This window comes from Oncorhynchus keta, chromosome 13, assembly GCF_023373465.1.
Source record: "Oncorhynchus keta strain PuntledgeMale-10-30-2019 chromosome 13, Oket_V2, whole genome shotgun sequence".
Taxonomy (NCBI): Eukaryota; Metazoa; Chordata; class Actinopteri; order Salmoniformes; family Salmonidae; genus Oncorhynchus; species Oncorhynchus keta.
Window position 1 is genome coordinate 43,499,634 of NC_068433.1, and position 21,020 is coordinate 43,520,653.

Consider the following 21,020-nt stretch of genomic DNA (forward strand, 5'->3'; position numbering starts at 1 on the left):
CCCACAGGGAATAGAACAGAATAGAACAGATCAGAAAAGAATAGAACAGAATATAATAGAATAGCCATGCACATCTGTGGGAGAGTGGTGACACATATTACAGCATTATTGTTGCTCTCCCCAGTGAAGAAGTCCCATGATTTAGTCCCATCCCACATTTACTCCAGACAATAATCCTCTCTCTAGATGTGACCTCTTGACCAATGCATGCTCTCTCGGAGGCGGAAATGCATGATCTCTCGGAGGCGGAAAGCTCTCCACATTCCACCCCCCCACTAAAGACCCATAGCCATGCTGTTGCTGCTGCTGTTGTTCCTGCTGCTGCATTGTAATTATGCGAAGCGCTAGGACCCCGCGGACAACACTCTCTGGATGACACAGAACAAACTGCGAGTTGAGTTTTGGCCACTCAAACATGGAAATGTTGAACTGACAGCGCAGAACTAACTCGGCACTCTGAATTGGACGATAGGTAGGCTCGGCCTATCATACCGCCACCGGGGGATTGTTTTTGTGGAGAGATCGATTTTGGGAATCAATGTCTACGTGCGCAACTGAAGTTTTATTTTATGGGTTTGGATTTAGGCTGCTGTGCAATAGTATGATTTTTAGTGTGTGTCGTTTGCTCTGGGGGTAAAAGTGCTGAACATTAATATTTTAACCAAATGGATTATGTTCATTTTGCGCAAAAGCTCTTATAAGAAGTTGTTTTGTTGTAATGTTCTGGATATGTTTTCGCAGTATACCTTGCTAAGTGAGTGATGATTGATTTGGATATGTCAGCACCGCTGAGCGCTCATCCACACACTCCATCATTCCTGGACTGGGGAAAGTAAGAAACCACCTGTTGTGAATGCTTTCTGGAACTTCCCACGGATATACCTCTGCGGCTAAAACAAGACATTGGAAAGGCGTGCGCAGAACGCACAGAGACATGTAAAGCCGGTATGCTTTACGCGGAACACTGAGAACTCGTTTTGTATTCATGGGACAGGCACAGGCTAATAATCCTATTTTAATTTATTGCTATTACCTGTAGTTAATTATGTCGCCATGGTGGCACGGGTTAAGATGATGAGTCCTGTCTTGGCCACCAGTTGCTGTTGCGCTCAGAATGGCTCGCGAGGACGCGGTGAGGTGCCTCCGCTGCCTGCTCTACGCTCTCAATTTACTCTTCTGGGTAAGAGAAGCGGAGACCCCCAGCAGGTGGCCTGGTTGTGCCCGCGCTCACGCTACACAATGCAGACAACTTTATACCCCCCTTCATTCCATCCACCCCAAGGCGTGCCTCCATGGCGGAGTGCCTGCGCGAGGGTTACAGTATTTGATCATAATGGCCGGTTACTTTATACATAGGCCTGCACCATACATTTTCTTGTAGAAAAACAAATGTGCAGAAACTGCACGTTTGGCATTCTAGTGCATGCTATTTATAGGCCATTACATTTGATAAGTGCTCCAGGGTTGTTGTCGTGGGTTATGCAAGTGTTGAACACATGGCAAAATGCCCCCTAGGCAACATTCTGTTGCCATACCAATTCCCTGGATTGTATTTCACTGCCATAAGCTTTTTCAGACAAAACCTATTTTGAGTGGAAGTGTTTACTGTAGGCCTACTTGGTGAAACTGTAATGTTATGTGTGTGTCTGTGTGTATAATGTGTGTGTCTGTGTGTTCTATATCTCTGTCTATGTGTGTGTGTGTGTGTGTGTGTGTGTGTGTGTGTGTGTGTGTGTGTGTGTGTGTGTGTGTGTGTGTGTGTGTGTGTGTGTGTGTGTGTGTGTGTGTGTGTGTGTGTGTGTGTGTGTGTGTGTGTGTGTGTTATGCTCCCTCAGCTCATGTCGATATGTGTCCTGGGGGTGGCTGCTTGGCTCAGGGACTACCTGAACACTGTGCTCACCTTGACAGCTCACACCAGGTGAGTGATATGGATTTCAATGTTGTCACCTCTCAGTGGGCAAGTGGGCAGGTACTGGCAGGAACAGGAGGGAGATAACAGGGAGGAGAGGAAGCTAATTAGTATATATGAGCTGGAGCAGTAAATAAGAAGAGAAAGAGAAAAGAGCGGAGGGCTGTTGGATTTATAATAATAATATATTATGTCTCACTTCCTCAACAAATCCCCTCGACTCATACCTGGCAACCTTTCCACAAATCATCAACCGCATAACGTTTTAATTCAACAGTGTCTTATCACCTAGACCTGTCCACAGATCACCATCTCACCCCTCACTGGCCCCTGACAGTAACTGCTGCGGTAGAGGATTCCTACATTCCTACGGAGTGTAATCACTATTTACTGCTGGCTGCTGTATTAATAATAATGCAACAGGCCACACAGAGAGGGGGAAATAGCAGGATGGATAGATAAATAAACAACGAGTCTGCCAAGTTACCCCCCCCCCCCTCCCATCTCTCTCGCTGTAGGCTGGAGGAAGCAGCAGTTCTCACCTATTCTCCGGCTGTCCATCCCGTCATCATTGCAGTGTGCTGTTTTCTTATCATCGTGGCCATGGTGGGCTACTGTGGCACACTGAAATGCAACCTTCTACTCCTGTCCTGGGTACGTGTCTGAATGAAATGAGCGTGTGTTTGCCTGTGTGTGTGTGTCTCTGTGTATGTGCGTGTGTGTGTGTGTGTGGAAACTGTGACGAGCTTGGTTTAGTTGGAGAAGCGGGTTGTAATTGCTGTAGATCTTAGGTTTTCTTTAGCTATCGGTGTTAGTTACACATTTATGCAACCTTGAAATACATACACGCACACGCACATGCACATGCACACGCACACACACACACAGTGTCCCACACACACAGTGCGCCACACACAGTAGCCCTCCCTATCTATCTTCATGTGCCATTGTCCTCATCATCTGTAACAGCCTAATGTCCTCTTCATCTCTTTAAAATAATATTATTGTGCCCTCATAAACCCTGGAACAGGCCAGTCAATTCATCCAACAGCTACACAGTTGCGTAGTTCCACCGTTCATACACAGTCGCGTAGTTCCACCGTTCATACACCGGAGGGAAATCCAACGAGAATTCCCCTCTCGATTTTACAGCCGTTACTCATCTGACGCAGCGCCACGATGGTAATTCATCATCCCATAAGCGTGTGGCGCCGCCGCATCTTCTGTTAGTGAACGCCGCGTTCTGAGCGAGCGAGGGCCTGGTGCGGGGATGTTACCGGTGTGCAGCGGAATGACGCTTCCGTGGATAAGTACAGCTGTAAAACTATTCACCGCTGCTGCTGTCTGAGCCTGCCTGAGTAATGGTACCCTGGGCACTGATGGACGGCCAGAGAGAAGGAGGGGGAAGCATCATGGAATCCTGACCTGTTCACAGGACGTGCTACCTGTCCCAGACCTATTATTTGACCATGCTGGTCATTTATGAACATTTGAACATCTTGGCCATGTTCTGTTATAATCTCCACCCGACACAGCCAGAAGAGGACTGGCCACCCCTCATAGCCTGGTTCCTCTCTCGGTTTATTCCTAGGTTTTGGCCTTTCTAGGGAGTTTTTCTTAGCCAACGTGCTTCAACACCTGCATTGCTTGCTGTTTGGGGTTTTAGGCTGTGTTTCTGTACAGCACTTTGAGATATCAGCTGATGTACAAAGGGCTATATAAATACATTTGATTTGATTTGAGAGCGAGAGAGAGAGTGAAAGAGAGAGCGAGGGGGAGAGATGGACAGATAAGTCTGTGATTATCTCAATCACTCACCACTGTCAGTGCGGGACAACAAAAAGAGAGAATGAAAGAGAAACAGGGATAAAAGTAAGGAGGTTAAGAGGTGGATTGAGTCAGAGCAGGTGAAGGGGAAGGAGAGAGAAACCCAATGACGTACAGAGAAGAGAGAGAGAGACAACCCCCCAAAAAGCCATTTCCATCCAACCATGCATGCAGATGACTAAACAATGTATCATCTCTGTGCTTACAGAGCATGTGCTACGGAGCATTACTTTACTGCACATGTGTTGCATACATAACATGTATTCCCATACAGAAGCAATTGTGGCAGCACAATGCACTATTTCCATTGACCAATTGTGTCATGCATACAAAAACTATAACAAGGCAGGTACATGATTACTCATATTCCTATAGAGTGGAAGGGCAGGACACCGGAGAGGAAAGGGTGGGGTGGCGCCTGTTTTGTGGCTCTATCTCCCAGGTGTGCTGTGTGGGGAGACAGAGAGGGAGGGGGTTCCTGTTTCCGTCTCTTCCCGACCAAAGTGCCTTTATTCTGGGTCTCCCTCACGCTTCCTCCACTCCTCCATTGGGACTTCATTCATCCCCCTCTCCTTGCAACTCTGCCCTGGCATTCTTGTGTTTCGCTGGCGCACTGCGGAGACAATATTATCTCGGTTGAGAGGGACAATGGGTAACGCTATCCCACACGTCTCCACCCGCTTATGGAGAGGTGGCTGAGGGGGGTGAGTGGCGCTTGGGTTACCCACGCACCCATTCACCAGCTGGTGCGTCCCTTTCAGAGGAACGCCTCCCACAGCCCCAACTCTGCTCTTTACCTGAATAACACCCCCCTCCTTCTTCCTTCAATTATAGCTGTGGTGGGCAATTGATGGTTCCCTGGCAATAAGCTCAGTTAAAACCTTTATATGTAATAGAAAGTCATGTTTCTGTTGTGGACGAAGCAAGTGAAAAGCTTCAAAGCGTCCATTTAATGTCTCTGAGGGGTTGTTGGGATGTTTGTAGATGTTTACATGCGTGTAGTGGTGCGTTGTGGGATATTGTGGGTATGTTAGGGATGACGGCAGGGTCTTAAGTTTCTCTGAGACGCTGTTCCAGCGAACGCGGAGAAAGGTCGCTTAAAAATAGTCCCTCCTTAAAGACGCCAAACAAATCCCCCTTAGCCTAAACTTATACCGCTCCCCCTCTCGCCGTCTCACTCTGTCGTTCCTCCACCTCTCTTTCCCTGTCTTCCCTCTCTCGCCCTTGTATACGTGTTAATTGAGTATCAGCGAGGGAAGGGAAATATGCTGTAAGTCTCTCTACACAGGAGGAAATCCATTCTTGGAAGCCTTGACATTCCATTCAAACAACTGCAACCCTCCTCTAACCTCAGTGTGTGTGTGTGTGTGTGTGTGTGTGTGTGTGTGTGTGTGTGTGTGTGTGTGTGTGTGTGTGTGTGTGTGTGTGTGTGTGTGTGTGTGTGTGTGTGTGTGTGTGTGTGTGTGTGTGTGTGTGTGAGAGAGAGAGCTTTCTTCCTAAAATGAAATGTGTAAAACATAAAGACACATCTCTGTGATGTAATACACCGAGTGCACAAAACATTAACACATTCCTAATATTAAGTTGCACTCCCCTTTGCCCTCAATTTGTCGGGGCATGGACTCTACAAGGTGTCGAAAGCTTTCCACAGGGCTGCTGGCCTGTGTTGACTCCAATGCTTCCCACAGTTGTGTCAAATTGGATGGATGTCCTTTGAGTGGTGGACCATTTTTTTTCTTCAATTTAAAGTTTTATTAAGTTTTCTTGTTTTTCAATCAACCAACAAAACACATTCCACATTCACAGATGTGACAGGCTTAAAAAAAAGAAGTTAAAATATATAATAATAATAATAAAAAATAAAAAAAAACAATTATAATAAAAGATTAAGAAAAATAATACATGTTTTTTTGTTGGTGTATATTTATATATATATATACATACATGCATGCACATATCCCATACGTAGAATGTATGCACACATGACTGTAAGTCGCTTTGGATAAAAGCGTCTGCTAAATGGCATATATTATTATTATTATTATTATTATTATACACATACGTACACATACGTACACATATACATACATACATTCACAACCATACACACACACACACACACACACACACACACACACACACACACACACACACACACACACACACACACACACACACACACACACACACACACACACACACACACACACACACACACACACACATCCTACATACCTACACGTACTCACAAAGAATAAAAAATAAAAAAACATATATACAACTAAACTTGCAGCAGCACTATCAAGGTTCTTATTAGCTATTTCTAGACTTCGCTGAGACGACGAGCCAATAATTCGTTTTTAGATTTTACAGCACCTTACACAACATGTATCTGCACATTTCCCTAGTCACCCCGTTCACTCTGTCCAGTTTGAAATATAGTTGAATAGTGGAGACCAGAGTCTATCAAACTTGGGCTGTCTCTTGTGGTCATGAGCTTTTCAAGAGGGAGAAAGTCAACAATCTCGTCAATCCACATTTTAAATGTAGGAGAGGTATTAGAGGCCCACCATAGAAGAATACATTTCTTAGCATAGTATGTAATAGTCATAAGCAAATTTTCTCTGTCAGGATCAAAAACAAAGTCCTGCTGGGCATTAAGAAGATAGATACACGGGGTCATATCAAACTGTACATCTAGTATTTTCTGTGCAGCAGTATGTGTAGATTGCCCGAATCTGGCAATCTCTCTACAGCTCCAAAATACATGCATATAGGTTCCACATTCAGAGGTAAATCTTTTACAGTTAGGAGACATATCTGTTTTCATTCTATGGAGTCTCAAATGAGTGTAATACAATTTGTACAAAAATGTGTAATTAGATTCTTTCATTTTTACATTAGTAGAGGTGCAATATACCCTGTTGCAAACCTCCACCCATGGTGGACCATTCTTGATACACACGGGAAACTGGTGAGTGTGAAAAACCCAGCAGCGTTACAGTTTTTGACAACCTCAAACCGGTGGACTTGGCACCTACTACCATATATCGTTCAAAGGCAATTAAATATTTTGTCATGCCCATTCATCCTTTGAATGGCACACATCCACAATCCATGTCTCAATTGTCACAAACTTAAAAATGATTCTTTACCTGTCTCCCCCCCTTCATCTACACTGATTGAAGTGGATTTAACAAGTGAATAAGGGATCATAGCTTTCACCTGGATTCACCTGGTCCGTTTGTGTCATGGAAAGAGCAGGTGTTCTTAATGTTTTGTACACTCAGTGTATATGGAAGCTCGAGGGGTCGTGGGGTCGAGGGAAGTTTCATATTCTCTTCACACCTGGAAATCATCCCTGTAGAATGGTGAAGTATTGATGTACTGTTTGTGTATGTCTTGGTATGTGTGTGAAAGAGTGTGTTAGAGGGGGGTTCGAAGGGTGAAAGGTCACACTCTGAGAGAGAAGAACACAAGGGAGATGTTTTTGAGTGGTGAGATGATTTTCTGGGTGAGAGGTGTGTGAGTGTGTGTCTGTGTTGTTTGGGACTGGCCTGCTCTAAATGGAGTGTAGCACTAACAAAGGCGGGGCAGAGCCATCTGTCTGCCAATAATATCTACACTCCAAACAAACAGGCTGTCAGACATACCCTGTACCACTGACATGCCCCTAATAGAATAGCTGACACACACATTACTCTTCATAAGACCTGTGTGTGTGTTTGTCTGGTGTGTGTGTGTTTGTGTGTGTTTGCACAGCTGTGTTTACTTGAAAGTCTGAACGTTTGAAAATAGTAGTGTTTTCTGTTGTGTTTATGTGAAATTGTGGAAATAGGTGTGTGTGTGTTGTGTGTGTATGTGCATGTATGTGACATGAGTGGAACAGGCATCTGGAGATTGAAGCACATGACATCACTACTCATTGTGTGGGAGCACTCTTTCTCCCACCATCCACCATGACGATCAATCACTCAGACAAGACACTACACAGTACATCTCTGTCTAGCCTCAACACTAACATTCTCTCTCTCTCTCTCTCTCTCTCTCTCTCTCTCTCTCTCTCTCTCTCTCTCTCAGTACTTTGGCAGTTTGTTGGTGATCTTCTGTGTAGAGTTGGCCAGTGGGGTGTGGACGTATGACGAGGTGAGTGCAGCACAGATGTTCTATTTGCTGTATTTCTATGCTGCAGCTCTATGTGTGGTGGCCCTATAGGCCTGTCTATATTTTGTTCTGTGCTATGAATAAACATGAATGCTAGTCATGTCCGGCTCTGCTCAGAGAGCTCACCTCCTTCTCTGCTTACTGGGGCTACCCAATTAACAACATGACCAGTGCAGGGCACAGGCCAAAGAGCACAGGGAAATGGTACTGATGCTATATATGAACAACCGGAAAATCGAACTGAAAGAAACTTCCAGCGTCTCAAAATTCCACAATGTCCCTAAAGTGTTGGTGAAACCAGGTTCCACTGCGTTTTTTCATTGTACCCCTCTAATCAGGGACTGATTTAGACCTGGGCCACCAGATGTGTACAATTCATTATGAAGTAGAACAGAAAACCAGCAGGCTCCGGACCTCGTAGGGTAAGAGTTGAATACTCCTGAGATAGGGTATAATTGTGTCCCCGTTCCCATCCGTCCCTCGTTTCCCTCCCTCCCCCTCCCTCCCCCTCCCTCCCCCTACCTACTCTCTCCCTCCTGCTCAGGGTGTGGGTGTTTGAACACAATGGGCAGGGCTCTCTATTACAATGGGTTCTCCCCTACAGGGCTGCCCCTCCCCTGGTCCAGGGGCTTATCTCTCCACCATGAAAGAGCCCACAGTGGCTTTGATGTCCCCTCACAGTATGTGGGACTCGCTCCGACCGCGCAGGTGTGTTTGTGTTTGTGTGTGTGTGCAGCACCTGGTGTGTATGGCAAACTGAGAAAGTTGTGTGTATGTGTGTGTGTGTGTTTGGTACTTGGCTACAAGCCTGAGGATGTGTGTGTGTAGCACTAGCACATGGCCTTTGAGTCCACAGTGCCACCCGCCTCCCTCCTAATCAGAGTGTGATATACCTGCCATGCCGCAGGGGGCTGTGGGTATTGTAGTCTTTGTGCCTTGTCCTTTATCAGAACCCTGCTAGGGCAGCACCAAGGTGACGCACCTGGCCTCAGGGGAATTCTGGGTAACCTGGGTCATATTATGCTTATCACAATCTCATTACAAGACCAGAGGAGAGAGGGATAAAGAGTGAAGGAGAGAGGAAGGAGGAGGGGATGGAGGCCCAGGGGTGAGTTAGGTAGAGGTTTTATTGGAGAGGAGAGGGGGATGAGTTATGCATGCTAAGTGTGTCCAGCTGTGGGTCTGCAGATTAGCTCTAGTCTGGTTCCCTAGAGCCCAGACATGGGTAATTGCTTCAACAACAAGCCATCGTCAACCTCAGCAACTACAGACTGGAGTGTTGGAGGCCTGGGAAACACTAGAGGAGAGAGTCAGAAGTTGTGTGTTTGAAAATAATTATATAACTATGCTTGAAACAGAGCTGGTAAACAGAGCTGGTAACTAAATATACACCACTGTGACTGTTGCTCCAGTACGGTTTCAGGGCTTTCTGTTGAATGTCTTGTGACAATAATACATCAGCTGTACATGAAATGTTCTCAGCTGAAGTTGAACTGAAATATATGGCTGAACTGAATGTAACTATACTGAATGAAATGGAGTTTAGGGCTGACCCCATTTAGTCGACTGGTCGATTGTTTGGTCGATAGGCAGTTGGTCGACCGAGATTTCTTTAGTCGAGCAGTAGCAAAAATAAAATAATATATCATGGTGTACAAGACCCCTGTCTGACTCGAGTCTGTCTGAGTCGAATGATCCATTGTGGAGGTCGTGGGGATGGTACAGTCCATCACTAAGACATGTGCTGCTGAAATTGTACATGGTTCTATTCCGTAGGAACAATGGTGCAACACTAATACAAATATATTATTTTTTATAACAGATGCGGTTGATACTGCTGTTCCCGGTTCCAAAACACATCAGTGTGCTGTTGAATTGGAACCTTTTCCTAGACCATGTCGCTACGTACATGATAGCAACGTTAACCAGCATAGGTGTTGAGAACAATGTGGTAGAGGCAGCAGCGGAGTTAGGAGATGAGAAAACAGCCTTTGCCTTAATTGTCTAAGAAAAGTGAGGAGAGAGGAAATCCCAACTAAATTAGGTCTATAATCAATAGCCGTTATAATAGGCTTTATAAATCATCCATATATATTTACAAAAATAGAGATCCTGCTTCTCTTGCCCATTTGAGTGTTTGTTTAATAGCCTACTGATTCTGTGAGCACCAAGCCTTCGTGAGCACCAACCACAACATGTCGGATAGACAATTTTACAAATTTGGCTGTTTTTTAAAATCTTTGCTATGCTGTCATAAAGGCTTTACACTTTTTTTTTTATCTCTTTAAAAAACCGCCTCTTTGGTATTATTTATTATTTATTTAGTGTTGTTCACACTGTTCCAAATGATCAGACAATTTATAACCCTCCTTTTTCTTTGATCTCCTTCTTATTGTTGGTATTACTAATATTGTTATGATCATCATTATTATTATTATAATAAGTAATGCCATTATCATTAGTAGGCTTACTATAGCAGCCTTGTATAACTACCATCGAGCTGCAGGCCTAGGAGCGCATCCTGTTCTGTCTTAATAGCGTTACTTACAAAGGCCTATATTTCAATACTTACAGTTGAGGTCGGAAGTACACCTACACTTAGATTGGAGTCAATAAAACCGGTTCTGGAAGTCGGTTAGAACATCTACTTTGTGCATGACACAAGTACTTTTTCCAACAATTGTTTACAGACAGATTATTTCACTTAAAATTCACTGCATCACAATTCCAGTGGGTCAGAAGTTTACATACACTAAGTTGACTGTGCCTTTAAACAGCTTTGAAAATTCCAGAAAATTATGTCATGGCTTTAGAAGCTTCTGATAGACTAATTGACATCATTTGAGTCAATTGGAGGTGTACCTGTGGATGTATTTCAAGGCCTACCTTCAAACTCAGTGCCTCTTTGCTTGACATCATGGGAAAATAAAAACAAATCAGCCAAGACCTCAGAAAAAAAGATTTTAGATCTCCACGAGTCTGGTTCATCCTTGGGAGCAATTTCAAAATGCCTGAAGGTACCATGTTCATCTTTATAAACAATAGTACGCAAGTATAAACACCGTGGGACCACACAGCCATAATAGCGCTCAGGAAGGAGACGCGTTCTGTCTCCTAGAGATGAACGTACTTTGGTGCGAAAAGTGCAAATCAATCCCAGAACAACAGCAAAGGACCTTGTGAAGATGCTGGAGGAAACAGGTGCAAAAGTATCTATATCCACAGTAAAATGAGACCTATATCGACATAACCTGAAAGGCCGCTCAGCAAGGAAGAAGCCACTGCTCCAAAACCGCCATACAAAAGCCATACTACGGTTTGCAACTGCACATGGGGACAAAGATCGTACTTTTTGGAGAAATGTCCTCTGGTCTGATGAAACAAAAATAGAACTGTTTGGCCATAATGACCATCGTTATGTTGGGAGTAAAAAGGGGGAGGCAAGCCGAAGAACATAACCCCAACCGTGAAGCATGGGGGTGGCAGCATCATGTTGTGGGGGTGTTTTGCTGCAGGAGAGGCTGGTGCACTTGACAAAATAGATGGCATCATGAGGGAGGTAAATTATGTGGATATATTGACGCAACATCTCAAGACATCAGTCAGGAAGTTAAAGCTTGGTCGCAAATTAGTCTTCCAAATGGACAATGACCCCCAAGCATTATTTCAAAGTTGTGGTAAAATGGCTTAAGGACAACAAAGTCAAGGTGTTGGAGTGACCATCACAAAGCCCTGACCTCAATCCCATATAACATTTCTGGGCAGAACTGAAAAAGCGTTTGCGAGCAAGGAGGCCTACAAACCTGACTCAGTTACAGCAGCTCTGTCAGGAGGAATGGGCTTGTGGAAAGCTTGTGGAAGGCTACCTGAAACGTTTGACCCTAGATAAACTATTTAAAGGCAATGCTACCAAATACTAATTGAGAGTATGTAAACTTCTGACCCACTGAGTATGTGATGAAAGAAATAAAAGCTGAAATAAATAATTCTCTCTACTATTATTCTGACATTTCACATCCTTAAAATAAAGTGGTGATCCTAACTGACCTAAGACAGGGAATTTTTACTCTGATTAAATGTCAGGAATTGTGAAAAACTGATTTTAAATGTATTTGGCAAAGGTGTATGTAAACTTCGACTTCAACTGTATATAAGCTATAGTACTGTATCAATCAATCATTCATTTGTTCGTTCATGTCATCACACAGCATACTAGTCATTCATGATTTGAAATCCAATCAAGCATTTTCATTTTATAATAAAATATCAAAGCGAAATTTGAATAATTAGCATAAACTAGAAATAAACCGTTCCATTTTGGAAATTGCAATAGGAAAAAATTGCAATCTCTGTTATGCTTATAATTGATTTAGTGTTGTTTATATTGTTCCAAATGGTCAGAGAAATGATTTTGTAATCTAACAGCTCCTGTTTGCATGCAGCACTTGCTCCTTACCTTATTTTTCTTGATCTCCAGTATTTTCCACAGCTAGTCAAATTTATTCCACACATGTTTTACCTCCTGAGCAGCCAGTAAACATTCCCCCGTTTTAAGTTTATTTGTCACGTCCTTTGCATCCACTTTGCCATCACATGTGTTACGTTGTTCAGAGTTTGTTATAACCAATTTATTGATGTGAATGTGATATACTATAGGTTCTAATAGTCATGTGCATGTGATGCATGCATGTGTCACGTAAAGAGAGCAAGGGTTGAGAGGACAGGGAATATATTTCCTAAACAAATGAGGGATTTCCGTGACTGAACTTTCCAGTCAGAAATGGCTGTAATTATGTTGCAGCTTCAGCAACACGGACAGCGCGATAAACACTGTTGATGTTATGTGGTGGTCGCTGCAGCAGGGAGGAGAGAGAGACAATGAGTGATAGTCACACAGTCATGTCATTTTTTAAAATACAGTCTGAGCCCGCCCTGGCACACTCAAATAAATTGTGGTTGGACTCCCTCTAGTCATTTGTGTGGATTAATTATTTCATCAAACAGTGCGCTTAAAGCATCAGACAAGCTCACTGCATATACAGTGCCTTTGGAAAGTATTCAGATCCCTTGCCTTTTTCTAAATTTTGTTACGTTTCAGCCGTATTCTAAAATGTATTAAATGTCTTTGATTTTTCAACAATCTACACACAATACCCCATAATGACAAAGCAAAGTTTTTAAAAAATATTTGCAAATGTATTAAAAATAAAAACCTGATATCACATTTACATAAGTATTCAGACCGTTTAATCAGTACTTTGCATAAGCACGTTTGGCAGCCATTACAACCTTGGGTATGATGCTACCAGCTTGGCACACCTGTATTTGGGGTGTTTCTCCCATTCTTCACCGCAGATCCTCTCAAGCTCTGTCAGGTTCGATGGGGAGCGTTGTTGCACAAAGGGGGATGGTGCAGGTTTTCATCAAGAATATCTCGGTACTTTGTTCCGTTCATCTATCCCTTGATCCTGACTAGTCTGCCAACCCCTGCCGCTGAAAAACATCCCCACAGCATGATGCTGCCACCACCATGCTTCATCGTAGGGATGGTGCCAGGATTCCTCCACATGTGACGCTTGGCATTCAGACCAAAGAGTTCAATTCTGGTGTCATCAGACCAGAGAATCTTGTTTCTCACGGTCTGAGAGTCCTTTAGGTGCCTTTTCGGAAGCTTCCAGCCATCTGTCATGTGCCTTTTACTGAGGAGTGTGGCCACTCTACCATAAAGGCCTGATTGGTGGCAGTGGCGTAAAGTACTTAAGTAAAAATACTTTAAAGTACTACTTAAGTCGTTTTATGGGGTATCTGTACTTTACTATTTATAATTTTGACTACTTTTACAATTACTTCACTATATTCCTAAAGAAAATAATGTACTTTCTACGCCATACATTTTCCCTGACAACCAAAAGTATGAATGAGTAGCAGGACATGAAAATATTCCAATTCCAAAGAGAAAATCCCATGTCATCCCTACTGCATCTGATCTGGCGGACTCATTAAACACAAATGCTTAATTTGTAAATGATGAGTGTGCCCCTGGCTATCCGTAAAAAATAAAATAAAATAAATAATATAATAATAATATAATATATGCCATTTAGCAGACGCTTTTATCCAAAGCGACTTACAGTCATGTGTGCATACATTCTATACCGGCTGGTTTGCTTAGTATATGAATTTGACTTTCACTTTTACTTGAGTAATTTTCTATTACTGTACTGTATCTTTTACTTCTACTCAAGTATGACAGTTTTCCACCACTAATTGATGGAGTGCTGCAGAAATGGTTGTCCTTCTGGAACGTTCTCCCATCTCCACAGAGGAACTCTGGAGCTCTGTCAGAGTGACCATCGGGTTCTTCGTCACCTCCTCCTCCCTTCTCCCCCGATTGCTCAGTTTGGCTGGTCAGCCAGCTCTAGGAAGAGTCTTGGTGGTTACAAACTTCTTCCATTTAAGAATGATGGAGGCCACTGTGTTCTTGGGGACCTTCAATGTTGCAGAAATGTTTTTTCCTTCACCACAATGCTGTCTTGGGCTCTACGGACAATTCTTTCGACCTCATAGCATGTTTTTTTTTCTCTGACATGCACTGTCAACTGTGGGACCTTATATAGACAGGTGTGTGCCTTTCCAAATCATCTCCAATCAGTTGAATTTACCACAGGTGGACTCCAATCAATTTGTAGAAACATCTCAATGATGATCAATGACAACAGGATGCACCTGAGGTCAATTTCAAGTCTCATAGCAAAGGGTCTGAATACTATTTCAGTTTTTTGTATACATTTAAAAAAAAAAAAAAAAAAAACTTTGTCATTATGGGGTATTGTGTGTAGATTGATGAGGGAAAAATGGAAAATGTAGTTGATTTGTTAAAACACATAGAATGTGTCTATATATGGAAAAATACACGTTTGAAAAATTGGTCGATAGAACAGATGACTCTCGGTCGACCAAGATTTATTTTTGTCGGGGACAGCCCTAATGGAGTTACACTGTTATTTTCTGTCCAAGCCTTCAGTTCATAGGTCAGATATGATCAGTCTGAAGTCCAGGATGCCCAACTATGGCCTGCAGCGTTATCAGTGGCTAACACACACCTGGAACACCTTCCAGACTGAGGTGAGAGGTCACTACCCCAGAGTTCACCACCCCAGAGGTCACACACAAACACTTAGTGGTTTTATAAGATATTATATGTATTTATGAGAGGTTATTAGTGTTTTAGTGCTTTGAATATGCAAGATTGTTAGTTATAAAGGGCTGGTAATGTATGTAAACTTTATTTGACTGTGTGTTCCCCAGTTTAAGTGCTGTGGGGTCATCTACTTCACTGATTGGCTGGAGATGACAGAGATGGAGTGGCCACCAGACTCCTGCTGCTCCAATCAGTATCCAGGTTGTGCTCGACATGCCCACTACCGTGACCTCAGTGACCTTCACCAAGAGGTGAGTGCCCCAGTGACCCTTTTATTATTACTTTTTATTGTTATTTAACCTTTATTTAACCAGGTAGGCCAGTTGAGAACAAGTTCTCATTTACAATGCGACCTGACCAAGATAAAGCAAAGGAGTGCGATAAAAGCAACAACACAGAGTTACACATGGGATAAACAAACGGCCAGTCAATAACACAATAGAAAAAGTATATGTACAGTGTGTGCAAATTTAGTAAGGGAGGTAAGGCAATAATAAGGCCCTCTGACCTCATAGCAAGTGTTAGGTGGTGGTTAGACCTCTGTTGACCTGTTCACCTGCTGAACCCTCTGACCCTACCTTGAAAAGTGTTATGATCATTACAAATTATCATTACGGCTTTCTGAAGCCCCAGGTGGATCTGCCAATGCCTTATTGACGTACCTTCCTCTGTGACATCATCAGAAAGGGACACACAGGCTTACATTTTCCCATTCACCAATTGAGTAAAGCTGTTAGTTCAGAAGAGACAGAAACAATGACAAGAAACATTTTGATATATCAAATCAAATGTATTTATCTAGCCCTTCGTACATCAGCTGATATCTGAAAGTGCTGTACAGAAACCCAGCCTAAAACCCCAAACAGCAAGCAATGCAGGTGTAGAAGCACGGTTGCTAGGACAAACTCCTTAGAAAGGCCAAACCTAGGAAGAAACCTAGAGAGGAACCAGGCTATGAGGGGTGGCCAGTCATCTTCTGGCTGTGCCAGGTGGAGATTATAACAGAACATGGCCGAGATGTTCAAATGTTCATAAATGACCAGCATGGTCAAATAATAATAATCACAGTAGTTGTCGAGGGTGCAGTAAGTCAGCACCTCAGGACAAAATGTCAGTTGGCTTTTCATAGCCGATCATTAAGAGTATCTCTACCGCACCTGCTGTCTCTAGAGAGTTGAAAACAGCAGGTCTGGGACAGGTAGCACGTCCGGTGAACAGGTCAGGATTCCATAGCCGCAGGCAGAACAGTTGAAACTGGAGCAGCAGCACGGCCGGGTGGACTGGGGACAGCAAGGAGTCATCATGCCAGGTAGCCCTGAGGCATGGTCCAAGGGCTCAGGTCCTCCGAGAGAAAGAGAGAAAGAGAGAATTAGAGAGAGCATACTTAAATTCACACAGGACACTGTATAAGACAGGAGAAGTACTCCAGATATAACAAACTGACCCTAGCCCCCCGACACATAAACTACTGCAGCATAAATACTGGAGGCTGAGACAGGAGGGGTCAGGAGACACTGTGGCAACATCCAATGATACTTCTGGACAGGGCCAAACAGGAAGGATATAACCCCACCCACTTTGCCAAAGCAAAGCCCCCACACCACTAGAGGGATATCTTCAACCACCAACTTACCGTCCTGAGAAAAGGAAGAGTATAGCCCACAAAGATCTCCGCCACGGCACAACACAAGGGGGGGGCGCCAACCCAGACAGGAAGATCACATCAGTGACTCAACCCACTCAAGTGATGCACCACTCCTAGGGACGGCCTGAAAGAGCACCAGTAAGCCAGTGACTCAGCCCCTGTAATAGGTTTAGAGGCAGAGAATCCCAGTGGAGAGAGGGGAACCGGCCAGGCAGAGACATCAAGGGCGGTTCGTTGCTCCAGAGCCTTTCCGTTCACCTTCACACTCCTGGGCCAGACTACACTCAATCATATGACCCACTGAAGAGATGAGTCTTCAGTAAAGAATTAAAGGTTGAGACCGAGTCTGCGTTTCTCACATGGGTAGGCAGACCATTCCATAAAAATGGAGCTCTATAGGAGAAAGCCCTGCCTCCAGCTGTTTGCTTAGAAATTCTAGGGACAATTAGGAGGCCTGTGTCTTGTGATTCAACAGAAGATCTCTTTGTTTATTGGGACCTAGAACAAGCATCTCTGTTTTGTCCGAGTTTAAAAGTAGAACGTTTACAGCCATCCACTTCCTTATCTCTAAAACACAGGCTTCTAGCGAGGGCAATTTTGGGGCTTCACCATGTTTCATTGAAATGTACAGCTGTGTGTCATCCGCATAGCAGTGAAAGTTAACATTATGTTTTCGAATGACATCCCCAAGAGGTAAACTATTTAGTGAAAACAATAGTGGTCCTAAAACGGAACCTTGAGGAACACCGAAATTTACAGTTGATTTGTCAGAGCACAAACCATTCACAGAGACAAACTGATATCTGTCTGACAGATAAGATCTAAACCAGGCCAGAACTTGTCAGTGTAGACCAATTTGGGTTTCCAATCTCTCCAAAAGAATGTGGTGATCGATGGTATCAAAAGCAGCACTAAGGTCTAGGAGCACGAGGACAGATGCAGAGCCTCAGTCTGATGCCATTAAAAGGTAATTTACCACCTTCACAAGTGCAGTCTCGGTGCTATGATGGGGTCTAAAACCAGACTGAAGCATTTCGTATACATTGTTTGTCTTCAGGAAGGCAGTGAGTTGCTGCGCAACAGCCTTTTCTAAAAATGTTGAGAGGAATGGAAGATTCGATATAGGCCAGTAGTTTTTTATATTTTCTGGGTCAAGGTTTGGCTTTTTCAAGAGAGGCTTTATTACTGCCACTTTTAGTGAGTTTGGTACACATCCGGTGGATAGAGAGCCGTTTATTATGTTCAACATAAGAGGGCCAAGCACGGGAAGCAGCTCTTTCAGTAGTTTAGTTCGAATAGGGTCCAGTATGCAGGTTTTGAGGCCATGATTATTTTCATTATTGTGTCAAGAGATATAGTACTAAAACACTTGAGTGTCTCCCTTGATCCTAGGTCCTGGCAGAGTTGTGCAGACTCAGGACAACTGAGCTTTGAAGGAATACCAGATTTAAAGAGGAGTCTGTAATTTGCTTTCTAATGATCATGATGTTGGGGCGGCAGGGTAGTCTAGTGGTTAGAGCTTTGGACTAGTAACCGGAAGGTGATGATGGCTCCGAAAGCCTTTTGGAGTGGGTCTGTGGACTTTTCCATGTGAATATTAAAGTCACCAAAAAGTTGAATATTATCTCCTATGACTACAAGGTTCGATAGGAATTCATGGAACTCAGTGAGGAACGTTGTATATGGCCCAGGAGGCCTGTAAACAGTAGCTATAAAAAGTGATTGAGTAGGCTGCATAGATTTCAAGACTAGAAGCTCAACAGACGCTAGCGTCATTTTTTTTTTGTAAATTGAAATTTGCTATCGTAAATGTTAGCAACACCTCCGCATTTGCGGGATGCACAGGGGATATGGTCACTAGTGTAACCAGGAGGTGAGGCCTCATTTAACACAGTAAATTCATCAGGTTTAAGCCATGTTTCAGTCAGGCCAATCACATCAAGATTATGATCAGTGATTAGTTCATTGACTATAACTGCCTTTGAAGTAAGGGATCTAGGCTACTTACATTCTGAATGGAGTGGAGATGATTTTCTTGGGGTTGGAGTTTTCTACTTAATACTTTCACAACAAGCTGTTTCCAATGGGATGACTATTTTCAGCCTGAAATGACCTGCCATGTTCAATGGTGGAGAGAAATCCATACATCTCAATTAGAGCCAATCACAGGCTTGATAGCATAGTATGCCTTCTGGCTGCTGCGGTTGCCAGATTGTTGAGACAGAGTGCAGATATTACGCCTCATCAAGCCCACCAGGGGACAAGGTATGCTGCTGTCTGAGGCTGAGGGGAACACACACACAAAGTATAGTAGGGGGTGAGGTACGCCAAGCAATGCCAGCTAGTCTGCCAGTAGGATACAGAGAGAATACAAAGCAGAGTCTCTCTCTCTCTATTTCTATTTTAATATTTCACCTTTCTCTCACACACCCACACAAACATACAGGCAGGAACACAGGCAGGAAGGTAGGTAGACAAACAGGTAAGCAGGCAGGCAGGCAAACAGGCAGGTTGGCATGCAGGCAGGTAGGCAGGCAGGCAGGTAGGGCGGCACACACTCAGTCTTCTTTCCTATAGAGGGAAACACCCTCATCTCCCCATCTACAGCTCAATCACTGTCCTGGTCTAACCCCAAACCAACCCTGTCCCCTATCCCATCTTCAGCTCAATAACTGTCCTGGTCTAACCCCAAACCAACCCTGTCCCCTATCCCATCTTCAGCTCAATAACTGTCCTGGTCTAACCCCAAACCAACCCTGTTCCCTATCCCATCTACAGCTCAGTCACTGTCCTGGTCTAACCCCAAACCAACCCTGTCCCTTATCCCATCTACAGCTCAGTCACTGTCCTGGCCTAACCCCAAACCAACCCTGTTCCCTATCCCATCTACAGCTCAGTCACTGTCCTGGTCTAACCCCAAACCAACCCTGTCCCCTATCCCATCTACAGCTCAGTCACTGTCCTGGTCTAACCCCAAACCAACCCTGTCTCCTATCCCATCTACAGCTCAGTCACTGTCCTGGTCTAACCCCAAACCAACCCTGTCCCCTATCCCATCTACAGCTCAGTCACTGTCCTGGCCTAACCCCAAACCAACCCTGTTCCCTATCCCATCTACAGCTCAGTCACTGTCCTGGTCTAACCCCAAACCAACCCTGTTCCCTATCCCATCTACAGCTCAGTCACTGTCCTGGTCTAACCCCAAACCAACCCTGTTCCCTATCCCATCTACAGCTCAGTCACTGTCCTGGCCTAACCCCAAACCAACCCTGTTCCCTATCCCATCTACAGCTCAGTCACTGTCCTGGCCTAACCCCAAACCAACCCTGTTCCCTATCCCATCTACAGCTCAGTCACTGTCCTGGTCTAACCCCAAACCAACCCTGTTCCCTATCCCATCTACAGCTCAGTCACTGTCCTGGTCTAACCCCAAACCAACCCTGTTCCCTATCCCATCTACAGCTCAGTCACTGTCCTGGTCTAACCCCAAACCAACCCTGTTCCCTATCCCATCTACAGCTCAGTCACTGTCCTGGTCTAACCCCAAACCAACCCTGTTCCCTATCCCATCTACAGCTCAGTCACTGTCCTGGCCTAACCCCAAACCAACCATGTTCCCTATCCCATCTACAGCTCAGTCACTGTCCTGGTCTAACCCCAAACCAACCCTGTCCCCTATCCCATCTACAGCTCAGTCACTGTCCTGGCCTAACCCCAAACCAACCCTGTTCCCTATCCCATCTACAGCTCAGTCACTGTCCTGGCCTAACCCCAAACCAACCCTGTTCCCTATCCCATCTACAACTCAGTCACTGTCCTGGTCTAACCCCAAATCAACCCTGTTCCCTATCCCATCTGGCCTACAAACCAACCCTGCTCAGTCAGCTCAGTCACTGTCCCGGTCTAACCCCAAACCAACCCTGTTCCCTATCCCATCTACAGCTCAGTCACTGTCCTGGCCTAACCCCAAACCAACCCTGTTCCCTATCCCATCTACAGCTCAGTCACTGTCCTGGTCTAACCCCAAACCAACCCTGTTCCCTATCCCATCTACAGCTCAGTCACTGTCCTGGCCTAACCCCAAACCAACCCTGTTCCCTATCCCATCTACAGCTCAGTCACTGTCCTGGCCTAACCCCAAACCAACCCTGTTCCCTATCCCATCTACAGCTCAGTCACTGTCCTGGTCTAACCCCAAACCAACCCTGTTCCCTATCCCATCTACAGCTCAGTCACTGTCCTGGCCTAACCCCAAACCAACCCTGTTCCCTATC

The 21,020-nt window shown here is 44.4% G+C and overlaps 1 protein-coding gene across 11 annotated transcripts in view; it reads left to right on the forward strand.

Annotated features, from left to right (window-relative positions):
• Positions 1–288: 288 nt before the first annotated feature.
• Positions 289–21,020, forward strand: part of LOC118392382 (tetraspanin-12-like) — a 37,993-nt gene continuing 17,261 nt past the window's right edge. For 9 of the 11 annotated variants that reach the window (XR_008062891.1, XR_008062893.1, XR_008062887.1 and 6 more), the window contains exons 1-6: positions 291–1,180; positions 1,836–1,918; positions 2,428–2,563; positions 7,817–7,882; positions 14,918–15,025; positions 15,209–15,352. Coding sequence is in view for 3 of the 11 variants with exons in the window: in XM_052460229.1 (XP_052316189.1) it covers positions 1,115–1,180; positions 1,836–1,918; positions 2,428–2,563; positions 7,817–7,882; positions 14,918–15,025; positions 15,209–15,352 (603 nt within the window). In the remaining 8 variants the exon portion in view is untranslated. Of the gene's footprint in view, positions 1,181–1,835; positions 1,919–2,427; positions 2,564–7,816; positions 7,883–14,917; positions 15,026–15,208; positions 15,353–21,020 lie in introns of all 11 variants that reach the window. The other 2 variants (XM_052460231.1, XM_052460230.1) reach the window with 2 other exon arrangements.